The sequence below is a fragment of the Colias eurytheme genome, chromosome 9 (genome assembly GCF_061535395.1).
Source record: "Colias eurytheme isolate Ceu_HAF_F1 chromosome 9, ilColEury1 Martin Lab GWU primary, whole genome shotgun sequence".
NCBI lineage: Eukaryota > Metazoa > Arthropoda > Insecta > Lepidoptera > Pieridae > Colias > Colias eurytheme.
Window position 1 is genome coordinate 6,412,118 of NC_142988.1, and position 13,250 is coordinate 6,425,367.

Genomic DNA, 13,250 nt, shown 5'->3' on the forward strand with positions numbered 1-13,250 from the left:
ACTTGTAAGATAATACATACACACACATATTAAGAAAAAACACTATTTTTAACGTTCATGATATTTTTGATGTCATTTTTGTTATTTAAACTAGTTAAAAAACAGTTTAAAAAAGTTCTGTCTTGGACGTCCGTGTGTCTGTATGTGCGGATCCTTTTTCTTGTTAACACGATAGCGACCGAAATACTTTACTAATCGAGTCTTTTTTTTTCTCTTACGCTTGAGTATGCTCAGGAATAGAACCCTTTCATTTTTCAGGGTCTGATTCGATGTGGTTTAATTGTTATTAAATAAACAAAAATAATAATTAATAAATATTTATTTAAAAAAAATTATGAGGCGTGCACTTTTGGATTTTCCAAATTATATCTATTTTTTATTTTGTCCTCAATATCATTAGTTATATTACACAAGTGGATAATACTGTATTTAATAATGAGATATCCACGTAATATTATGTAGGTTTTTTCATTTTCATTTTTCATTTCATTTCATTTCATTACACATACCTATATTTGAATATATACCTATCATTATGGCATGTGAAAATATGGATGTAATGATAATGCAGATCAAAACTTAGTTACTTTATTTAACGATTGTTTATATTTTTTTATAAAATAAAATCATGTTTATTTTCGTTAGTATTAACACATTATAAAATTGATTTGTACACCTTGGACTTGACAAATAGCCAAATTAGAAACTCCTGTTATAAGTTTTCATAAAATTATATTTTAATCAACAAACAATATTATATACCTATTTATAACAATTTTAATTTAAAGTCTCAAAACGGGTAAGTCCAACTTAGCAATAAAATCTTTCACGCGCATTGAAATTGAAAATTGTGATGTGTTTGAGCCTTCTTCATCGAATATTTTTCTATACACATTGTAAACAACACCTCTTGCTTGTGATCGCAGCGGTTTTATCAACATTTTGAAGATTTTGAAGACAAAATCCTAAAAATTAATCATCAACACAAATAATTTGACAACCAATTTGATAGTTGTAAAATAAAGTTGCCACATGAAAATCTTTTATTTTTAAATATAAATATGCCATCAGATTCTGGTAGACCTATACCCACTTATAAGAACCTACTTCTGATACTATGATATTCCTTAATATAAAATGATCAAAGATAATTAATGCATCATAGTGTTTTACTGATAAATCAAATAACATAATTACGTATTAAATTAAGTAGGTATTTAATAATATTCAATCAAATTATCAAGAAGATATTATAATAAAATCATAGATTTCTTCTCATTTACTAGCAAACAATTACTTACTAAGAACTTACATTTTACTTTCATAGTATATAATATTATGATATATTTAAATCTATTTTCCTATTACCTGTAGGGTTGTGATTATGGTTGTGATACAGGTGGAATTGAATTATCAATCGGTAAATGAATAAGTAGTCTACATTTTTGAATTTAGGAAATATTTCCTAGTGTACTTGGTTAACTTCGACGTCTAGTCCGATCTTTAATACTCCTAATGCCATAGAAGTAGTCTTCCCCAAGATATTTCTTGTACCATTAATAACAACATAGAAGGTTGAGTTTTCGAATCGCGGTCCTATTTCTACTCGAGCTTTAAATGATCCTTTTAGCTTGAGTGGTGTAGTACTTCCATAGGCCACAAATGAAACAGCAGGGTTGGGATGTTGCTTATATACATTAATTTTGTTTTTCTTCAGCGTTTCCCAGGTTACTTCTGTTATCAAATTTTGCTTGCAGGCCGAACCAATCAGCATCGAAGTTTTCACTCCTCCAATGATACAGTCAATTTCAGCATCGCTATCATGATGAAAAACGTACTCGTTTTCTACTTCTGTTTTATTGCCTACTTGGTCAATATCTCTAATCTTTTTTTTATCAAAACGACTTTTTTTAAATTCATGTCTATCCATTTCTCCTTTTCTCTTGAAGCTTTGTCTAGTCTTGCAGTACTGCCTAAAGTGACCCTTAAGGCCACATTTGAGACATTCTTTATTTCTTGCCGGACAATTAGTATCATTTCCCGCATGTCTGGGATTGCCACATCTCCCACATCCATGTTGTACATACTTTGGCTTATTATAATTTATTTTGTATTTGCTGTCAACTTTATTTAATTCCCCATTTCGTTTAGAAGGATTTTTAAATTCTTCTAACTGTTTACTTACGACTTCTAATGCTTTTGCTTCTGTAATAACACGGTCCAATGTTATTTCATCTCCAATACATAGTATCTTTTTTCTCAGTTCGTGTAGGTGACATTTCTCGGTTATTTGGTCGATAATGTATTCATCTTTGTTAGTAAACTTACATTTATCGGCTTGTTTCCTTAACCGTCCTAAAAACTTTTCAAACGTTTCCTCAGGTTCTTGTTTAAGAAGCCGAAATACCTGTCGTTCGTACAGCTTACTTTGTTGTGGAGCAAAGTAAGAATCTAATTTTGTTATAGCTACTTTGAACACATGAACACCTTCACTGGGCTCAACATTAGCGCCAGGTATGTTGTTGGGTATTTCTTGTAAGTCTAATCCACCAAAATGTGTAAGACTTGCTCTTTTCCAGCGCTCCCATCGTACACCCACCGAAGTAGATTCACCACTACAGCCAAACGTCTCCAGTGAGGGCAGTGACATCTTTGGGGCGATCTGAAATATTTTAATCTGCTTAGAGAACAGCGTTTATAAACTTGTTCAGTAACATATCGACCAATCTCAATTCTCAATCAATCAATTTAATGATCAGATTTTAATCTGCTTTTTGTAGGTGGTTTTACTCAATGTATCAAGTAATTTAGGTACCAATTTCAGCGATTTATCAAGCCGCTATTATTTGCTTGTAAGCAAGTAAGGTCGAGTTGTAACTCGATCATTAAAATCAATAAATGCATAACAATATACATATTATTTTATACACCCATACTTTTATACCAATTTCAGATACACACTTTTCCTGTTCCCTATAATATACCCGTTTAATTTGAACATATTCCTCTTTATATCACTATATTAAATAAAATGTTATTCGTGTAACAATAAAATTCATGTAATGTCTAAGGAAGAGTGAGCTGTTGTACCACGAGCAAATTAAATATTGTCCAATAGTACTATATTTTGTTGTAATGAATCTTGTTCAATGAATGACTTTCTTTTTACTCTTAATACATTTAACAATTTAACCAATTAACAATAAACAATAGATAGTTCACTAATTTTGACGGATTACGTATGAAGCATAACAAAAAAAAACATGCCTGTACGCCGTACCGACAGTAGTGGTTGTGTGGTCGATGGTAAGTACGCTTGATCTAAGCCTGTACGGTTAGATAGGTACCTACTTAATTTGTTTATTATGTTCTAAGTTCTAACGCAGTCATTTAAAGGTAAATATTAAACATTTATTGATGTATTAGTAGAAGATCCGAACCTTAAATCGACCATCACCGGGGTGATAATAGAATGAGACCTATTTTTATTATTCTAGTCTATTCTAGCCTAGTCGATTTAGCTTCGGATCTTTGACTATAGGTATTATATTTTATAACTGTTGTTGTTGTTGTCCTATTCTAAATTCCACTACTAAAGGTTGGAACTTGGAAATAACTACAATGTTTAGGAAGCCAAGATATAAAATCTCAATAATTAACTACAAACGACGAATTAATATACTTTTTTTGGTGTATGACAGATGTCAACAGCTGAGTGAATATCAGCTCCTTAGTTTTAAATTCAAAAATCATAATAAATTCAATAATTACTTGTAAAAACAGTATAAATTAGTAATAGTTAAATATCTTATCAACGTACAAGTGTTATTTAATGTGAAATACGTATAATTACGTGACTGAAGCTGCGTTTTGTATAACGTGGATGTCAACGGCAACGGAAATTCAAATTCGAATTTCTTCTTGGATAAAACCAGGGGAGTACTAGTTTTAATATATCTTATTTATAGATACACACAACATTCACATTAATTTAAACTAATAACACTGCTCATATTTTATGAGTAACGTCACAATAAATACATGAGCGCATAGTTATCGTCTCACTTTGCTTGACAAGTTGGAAGCAATTTAGAGGACAAAAACTAATAGCTCCAGACAAAATATACTTCAGTTCTAATACAAAACCTATATCTTATCCATTCACTATCTACTCTTTTCTTATAATTAAACCATATTAAACCTATCTAACACAAGCAAAATTGTTTTAATTGTATCATATTATTATATACACTTTTTAACATCTATTTCACCTGTTTCAGCAACTAAAATTACAACATGCTGACCCGCAAGGCAGTGGCCAAAGATATGGAAAACAAACTAAAGGCCACACTACAGGATTTAAAGGCTTCTCAATCCCTGTGTGAACAACTCTTGCTGGAGAGAGAGGAACACGAGGTAGAAATCCAGCAAATAATAAACAAGAATACTAGTCTGAAGGCCGAGCTAGCTGAACTCCACACTCAATATATGGACAGCCAAAACAAATGCACAGCCCTTCAAGACATTGTTGACAGCTTCCAACAGTGTTCCAATGACCACGAGAAGGCTCTCAGTCGTATCGTTGAACTGGAATGCAGTTTAATGGAGGTTCAGGAGGATAACTCCAAGCGGCTATGCAATTCATCCAACAGTCTTTTTGGTGAACTGCTTGAATGTGGACAGTTAAGTGGCTTTGAAAACAATAGAAAAATCAAGTTAAATTCACACAATAAATTAAAAAAATATCTCAAATTAAGTAGGTTTATTAAACGCACTAAATTAGTTATTAGAAATAGGTTTTCATTAAAAAATGTAGCACAATTGCAAAATAAAAATAAAAGCCTTTTGAAAGAGTTAAATAGATACCATAGGGACTTAGAACATTATAAAATGATATATGAAGTAGAAACTACTGAACTTCAGGAGAAAATAGACTCATTAAATGATACATTGCATGACCTCAAACAAGAATATTCTGCTGCCCAGTTACAAATTAATGAACACATAAAAGAGGCAGATTACTTAATAAAGTTAGGCAATGAAAATATGGATCGCTTCGAGTCTATGACCAATAACTATGTATGTAAGTGTTCTATAAGTGACAATGAGCAACCGTCGCCCCATAAGCCCATTGACTGCACTGACATACATAGTATTCAACCAATGGCAACAATTTCATCTAGTAAAACAAAACATCTTTCCATGCAGGAAATTGTTGTGTTGTCAGATAATATAGGTCAGGGATTTGGCGCTTTGCTTAACAACTTAGGGCATAAAGTAACCAATTTTTGCACTCCTAATAGTTCATTTACATATATCATGAATTCGTTAGATAATTTTAGTTTTAAGGAAAATAGTATTGTTATTATATTATACGGAGATAGTTTTAATTTAAAAAAACATGACATTGATATAGGATTTCAAAAAATGTTGAAAATTAGTAGTGAGACAAAATGCAAATTTATGTTGTGTACATTGCCATATTTGCCTGGTTTGACACAAAATCAAAACAAATTTATCTATAATATCAATTTAAAATTATATAATTTAACAAATCATCATAGTGATGCATTTATATATTTTGACATAAATTCTTGTACAAAATCTTTTTGTTTGACAAAGAATACAGTGTATCTGCCATCTAGATATAAGAGAGAACTTGCTATGTTAATAGCATATAAAATTATTAACCAGTCTGATACATGTTCAGTAGCAGACCATCGATCTACTATAATTTTATGTAGTAGTAATTATATACATCAACCTAGGTTAAGTGTTGATAGACAAACTAGCCCTAAGCTAGATTTAAACTAGTATGTAAGACAACAGCTAAGCAGCCTTTTTCCATTGTACATCAAAATATACAAGGCTTGGCTAGCAAATTGTTAGAAATAGAATTATTTTTAAATCATAATAGAATTAAAATATTTTGTGTAACAGAACATTGGCTTAAACAATGTCAGTTGTTAATAAATATTGATAATTATAAATTAATAAGTATATACTTTAGGACAAATGCTATTCATGGAGGTTCTCTTATTTTTGTACATAATAGTTTAAAATGCAAGGAACGAACTGACATTGTTAGCCTTTCTGTAGAACGCACCATTGAACTGTCCTGTGTTGAGCTTGAGCGTTACATTATTGTTTGCGTATACAGACCTCCTTCCAGTGACTATAATTTGTTTGAGACAGTCATGGAAGAAATATTAAAGCGTTTAGGCAGGAGCAAAAAGAAGGTAATAGTATGTGGTGATTTTAATATTGATTTACTTTCACACACACAAACGGCAACACGAATAGTTAATTTGTTTCATTCATTTAATCTGTATAAACTTTTTGATGAGCCCACACGAATAACACCTACTTCTGCAACTTGTATTGATAATATATACTGTGATTGCAAATGTTTAGAAAAATATATTCTCAACACGCTAACTTCGGATCACTGTGGCCAGAAAGTAGTTTTTGAATGGGATTGCATACCTACATTTAAAAGAATTAATGTTAGGCCTATAACTAGAAAAGGCATTCATACATTTAGAAATAATATTGATAATAAACTACCTGACCTGAATAATCAATCCTTTCTTAAAAATCCTTGTGAAATGTTTACAAATCTTTTTAAGTTCATTCATAGTGAATATGAAAAAATATTTAAAATTAAATCTTTAACTATTACCAAGGATTTACCATTCAGCCAATGGGCAACTCCTAGTATACACAGATGCAGGAACATTCTTTACGAGTTATATGGTATGAAACAATATAACAAAGACTTGTCATTTCTTAGTTATGTTAGAAATTATTCAAAAACATTTAAAAAAGTTTGTTTCACTGCCAAGAGTTTGTATATCAGAAACAAAATACGCAACTCTGACAATAAAGTTAAAACGGTTTGGACAATTATTAATGGTGAATTGGGCAAAATCCGATCAAACGATAGTACCATAAAACTTGTCAACTCTGGTAGGGTCATTGACAAAAGTGCTGATGTTGCGCTTGCTTTTGAAGATTTCTTTAGTAGTGTCCCTGCTAGTTTAACTAAGAATTTAAATTCGTCTTCAGCGCTTGCAGAGTCTTTATTGAGGGATCACGTTGCTGAGTGTAACAAATTATTTGAATTGCGACACGTGACTGCTGTTGAAATTGTTAAAACCTTTAAAACATTAAATTTAAAAAAAACCTGTGATCTCTGGGGTATGTCTGTAAATTTAGTAAATAATATCATAGAAAACATTGCCAATCAACTAGCGTTTATATTTAATCAGTGTTGCGACTGTGGTATATTCCCTGATTTACTAAAGTTTAGCAAAGTTATTCCTTTATTTAAAAGTGGTGACCAAGAAGACAGTAATAACTATAGGCCAATTTCCATATTACCAACTTTGAGCAAAGTCTTCGAGAAACTAATTTTAAACCAATTAAATAGTCATTTTGCAACAAATGGTTTACTGCACGCCAAACAGTATGGTTTCACAAAGGGGCGCTCTACAACTGATGCCGGAGTAGCTCTTTTGTCACATATATACAAAGCATGGGAAAATTCAAAGAATGCTTTGGGGATATTCTGCGACCTTTCTAAGGCTTTCGACTGTGTAGAACATTCCACTCTATTACGGAAACTAAATTTTTATGGTATCAAAGGTTTAGCTCAGGATCTCATAGCTTCATATCTTCAGAACAGGGTACAAACCGTTGTCGTTAATGGAGAGAAATCTCGCGGTGCGCCGATTAACATAGGTGTTCCGCAGGGATCTATCTTAGGACCGTTTTTGTTCTTAGTGTATATTAATGACCTACCTTATTATTTGCAGGATATGTGTGAAATAGTACTGTTTGCAGATGACACCTCATTAATTTTTAATGTGGATAGACATGACACAAATGTTGACGAAGTAAACTCTGCTCTTTTACGCATATCCAATTGGTTCAATGCTAATAATTTACTATTAAATACAAAAAAAACAAATTGTGTAGAATTTATCCTCCCAAATGTAAAAAAGGTGAAAAGGAATATTATTTTAAACGGGGAGGTATTATACCCTGTGGAATCGACTGTTTTTCTTGGTTTGACATTAGATGAGAAGCTTCAATGGGGGGCCCATGTTACCACCACCGCTGCTAAGCTCAGCTCAGCTGCATATGCAGTTAGAAGAATAAGGCATCTCACCGATGAAGAAACGGCTAGATTGGTTTACTTTAGCTACTTTCATAGCATAATGTCCTATGGAATTCTGCTATGGGGCAGGGCTGCAGATATAGAAACTATATTTATATTACAGAAAAGAGCCATACGCTCTGTATATAATTTGCGTGCTCGAGACTCACTAAGAGATCTCTTTAAGAATACTGGTATCCTTACTGTACCGTCGCAGTATATATTTAATAATATTTTATATGTACATAATAACGCTTACTTACACACAAAAGTAGGAGATAGACATTGTTATGACACAAGAAACAGAAATAAAATTGAAATGCCATTATTCCGGCTAGCTAAAGTTAAAAATTCATTTATGGGCCAAGGTATACGCTTTTACAACAGAATTCCTCATAATATTAAAGAGTTAAGTAGTTCTAAATTTAAATCTTATATAAAAAATGTACTTGTCAAGAGAGCCTATTACAGTATTAAGGAATATATGGAAGATAAAAACCCATGGAGGGTTGTCGCGTAAAAACCACAGGACAGTTCTTTGGCATATTATGATAATATAATATTATGATATTATTACATATGTAATTTGTAAAATTGTAAATCTGACATGATTAAAAAGAGCAACTATGGAGTTTCTTGCCGATTCTTCTCCGTAGATACTGCTTTCCGAATCGGTGGTAAATGTTAAAATATGTACTCAATGACGTTTCAAAAGTGCTTCTAGAAGAAGTCTAATTGAATAAATAAATGTTTGAGTTTGAGTTTGTTTGTTTGAGTTGTCACCTAGTCACCTTTCCGTTATTTTTTTCATTTTTATTGTTATTATCATGTACTCACTAATGTCCTCGTCGCCACATGTATTGTACTGCTCTGGGATACTAATCAAGGCTCACCAACACTGACGACACGCCTCGTCCGCACCTAGTCGTCCGACTGCCGCGGCCGGTACGCCGCAGGCCGCTACGCGATTGGCATATGACGTAAGCGTATGAGACAACCAATACCAGTCCAATACACAGTACACTACAGTTAGAATTTTCTAAAATATTAACATTTTTGTGATTCGATTCCCACAAAAGACGAAAAACCCACATTCGAACAAAAAAAAAATCCACTTCTATATATTATAGTAGGTACCTAGGGATCATCAAAATAATTATATCACAAAGGCAAACATGAAAGTTAGGTAACAGATTAGATAAAAATTATTACGTGTAATGTGAAATATTTACATTTTCTTGTTATTCCAGATTTAGTTACAATATAAAATATTCGATAACAACCATACCACACATAGGTGCACAACTCCGACCATGTTCCCGGCGAAGCATCTGTTCAAAAATAGCTGATAAATGATAATATTAGAATGGAAATGAGCAAAATTATAGATATTATAGGTATAATTGATTAAAAAAGAAAAATATCAATGAAGTAAATAGTAATATACGTGACATTGAATGAGATTACATTATACTCACTCAATGTTTTCTTGGGTTATTTTGAGGTGAAACTTCTATAGGCGCGTTGAGACTTGAGAGTAAAAATTCATCAAAAAAGTCATGGCAAAATCGTTATGGAGTAAGGCTAAGATTTTTAAACTCAAACTCAAACATTTATTTATTCAATTAGACTTCTTATAGAAGAACTTTTGGAACGTCATGACATATTTTTAAATTTAGGTACCACCGATTCGGAAAGCAGTAGGTATCTATGGAGAAGAACCGGCAAGAAACTCCATAGTTGCTCTTTTAAATCATGTCAGTTTTACAATTTTACAAAATATTTCAAGACAATTTTCACACACGGCACAATCTGATCCCATACTAAGCTTTCGCTTGTGTTATGGAAACCAGATGGCTGATAAACATACATATATAATTTTTAAATAAATACTTATATATGTAGATACTTAACACCCAGACACAGAGCAAACATCTATGTTCATCACACAAATATTTGCCCCGGGTGGGAATCGAACCCACGACCTCTGGCTTGGAAGGCAGGGCCACTACCAACCAAGCCACATTGTCTATCTCCTACTCTTTTGTGTAAGTCGACGTTTTTGTGTACATGCAAAATATTATCTTATATATAAAAATGAATCGCAAAATGTGTTGGTAAGCGCATAACTCGAGAACGGCTGAACCGATTTCGATAATTCTTTTTTTATTATATTCCTTGAAGTACGAGGATGGTTTTTATGTAGAGAAAACGTAAATATGTACCACGGGCGAAGCCGGGGCGGACCGCTAGTCTTATACATAAAAATGAATCGCAAAATGTGTTGGTAAGCGCATAACTCGAGAACGGCTGAACCGATTTCGATAATTCTTTTTTTATTATATTCCTTGAAGTACGAGGATGGTTCTTATGTAGAGAAAACGTAAACATGTACCACAGGCGAAGCCGGGGCGGACCGCTAGTTAAATATATAGGTACTGTGATGGTGCAGTAAGGATACCAGTATTCTTAAAGAGATCTCTGAGTGAGTCCCGAGCACGTAAATTATATTATATAATTATTATATTCCCTCCTTAAAGTTGGTCAATTCTGATATCATTTATTATTTAATAATCGATGTTGTCGTAAGTAGAAAATATGCAAAAATAGTTAAGGCTATCTTGATACAGACATCAATAATTAAGTCTAGGGATATTTGGTATTCCATCAAATATTTAAAAATTTATGAAGAATATTATCCTATTGTAAATAGAAGAATTATAACGTAATTTAACTTACACCCATTGATTGTTATGACACAAGGAAAAGAAATAAAATTGAAATGCAATTCTTCCGAATAACGAAAATTAAAAATTCATTAATAATGGTATAATTGTTCTTAGGGCCGATTTTTCAATGCTTGGTTAAAACTTATCCGTCCAATACCTAAAGTATTACACGTTAATATTAAAATGTCACGTAAATTGTCAATTATGGGCAATTAGAATACGTTTTTAAAATGGTAGTTTTATACATTATTCGACGAATAAGTTTTATCCAAGGATTGAAAAATCGGCCCTTAGATAATTAAGTAATACAATAGAATTCCTCAGAGAATTAAAAGTTTAGTAGTGCTTAATTAAAAACTTACCTATATAAAAATGTATTAGTTAGAACTGTTAAAGTATTATAGCATTAATGAATATAGCTACAGGGTGTCCCAGCAACGGTATACTAAGCCCCAAGGAGGTTATAGTTTTGCATACCTACGCTGAGTATTTACGTAAAAAATAAGTTTATAAAATTCCAGACGAATTTTTTTGACAAATAGATGTTTTCTTAAAACTCTATGTGTACACCCATAACAAGCAACCCGCTCAACTTTGCCACCCGCAATCGTTTAAGATTAGTTTTCATAGACAAAAATGCTCACATTGGCGAAGCGGTATATGTCAGCTGCACGAAGCTAGAGACGAAAACATGGATTTAAAGGAAAAATTAAGAAAAAAATTTTTGGCATAATTTTGTTGTACATAGTATAAGTATTTTTACGTGATCAGTGTATGCAAAACTACAAGTCCCTTCGCGCTTAGTATACCAATAGTGGGACACCTTGAATAGAAGATGAACTTCCATCCAGTCCTTATTAGCCTTAAATAAATAATATCTATAGATACTTATAATATTATAAAGCTGAAAGTTTGTTTGTTTGATCTCGCTAATCTCAGAAACTACTTGTCCGAATTGAAAAATTCTTTCGGTGATAGATAGCCCATTGATCGAGGAAGGTTAAAGGTAGGTTATATTATATTATGTATCATCACGTTAGGACCGACGAACGCGCCCACGAGCAGAGCAATGCGGGTGAAACCGCGGGGCACAGCTAGTTATTAATAAAATAAAGTCTTTTATTCCATTTAATTCTTTATAGTTTATGGTATCATTGAATTAGGTACCATCGTCATAAGTAAATAAAAAAATGCAACTCAAACTACATTGCAAACAATACTAAGAAGCGTTGTAAATATGTATTAATTTTTTTCACAGCATCCATAAACATTAAGATTATGTCGTGTTTAATTAACGAATCTCAATGTGACAAATTATAGGAAAACTTTGTTTTGAATAATAATATGCATTAATATTTAATAGCATAACAATAATTTGGATCAATAGGCATGTACACTGCTAACGATTTTGTCAATCTTATTTCGAAACTAAATAGACTAAAGAATTATCAGTTATCTTAAGTTATGCTGATCATACGGCATTGTATTCCAGTTATCAATTTTGCTTAAGACATACCTAAATGTTTCTTCCGAATTACGTTTAAATATGGCGACACTGTATAAGTACGGTAGGAAACCTAGTTTTCAGCCCGCGGCTTCACCCGCTGGGTCTACTTAACAAATTATATAAATTATAAACCTTCTTCAAAACCACTATATCTATTAAAAATCCCATCAAAATCTGTAGCGTAATTTAATTTGTATTTAGATCTACGCATACAGACACACAGACGGCGGAAAGCAACTTTGTTTTATACTGTGTAGTGAAGTACCTACGACAGTCGTAGTCGTAGTACGACTACGAGCACTTGAGATTGTGTCAAGATCGTTGGCATCTTTTCATTCACTATTTTAAACGATAAAAAATATATAAGTGTGATGAAATATTCTAAAGACATTATGAATCTAGGGATAAAGCTCTATAATTGGTTTATTAATCATTTAATCAACTTGAGATAATTATAATCACGAAGTTCCTAGGATTAACTAACATTGACCAGTGAGTCTATTATTTGCTTCGATTGTAATTTTTTTGTACACTTGAGGTCAGTTTAAACTAATTACAATAACCTACTTATTATAACTTTTATTATTTCATTTTTAACTAATAAGTAGATAGTAGAATATTTCAGAATATTTAATACGAGATTTCCGCCCGCGGCTTCGCCCGCGTTTTCAAAGGAAAACCCGCATAGTTCCCGTTCCCGTGGGATTTCCGGGATAAAACCTATCCTATGTGTTAATCCAAGTTACCCTCTATATGTGCTAAATTTCATTGTAATCGGTTCAGTAGTTTTTAAGTGAAAGAGTAACAAACATCCATACATCCATACTTACAAACTTTCGCCTTTATAATACAT

General features: G+C 32.3%; 2 protein-coding genes across 2 annotated transcripts; one reads left to right on the forward strand and one right to left on the reverse strand.

Moving 5' to 3' along the window:
* Positions 1-1,356: 1,356 nt before the first annotated feature.
* Positions 1,357-9,104, reverse strand: LOC149905840 (uncharacterized). Its single transcript, XM_090105548.1, has 2 exons — positions 9,055-9,104; positions 1,357-2,662 (listed from the first exon to the last, which is right to left on the reverse strand). The coding sequence occupies exon 2, from the start codon at positions 2,648-2,650 to the stop codon at positions 1,466-1,468; it is 1,185 nt and encodes a 394-aa protein (XP_089961674.1). The 5' UTR covers positions 2,651-2,662; positions 9,055-9,104; the 3' UTR covers positions 1,357-1,465.
* LOC149905841 (uncharacterized) lies at positions 3,791-6,853 on the forward strand. The gene has a single exon (XM_090105289.1). It carries the CDS (start codon positions 4,297-4,299, stop codon positions 5,812-5,814), a length of 1,518 nt encoding a protein of 505 aa, XP_089961415.1. The 5' UTR covers positions 3,791-4,296; the 3' UTR covers positions 5,815-6,853.
* Positions 9,105-13,250: the final 4,146 nt, after the last annotated feature.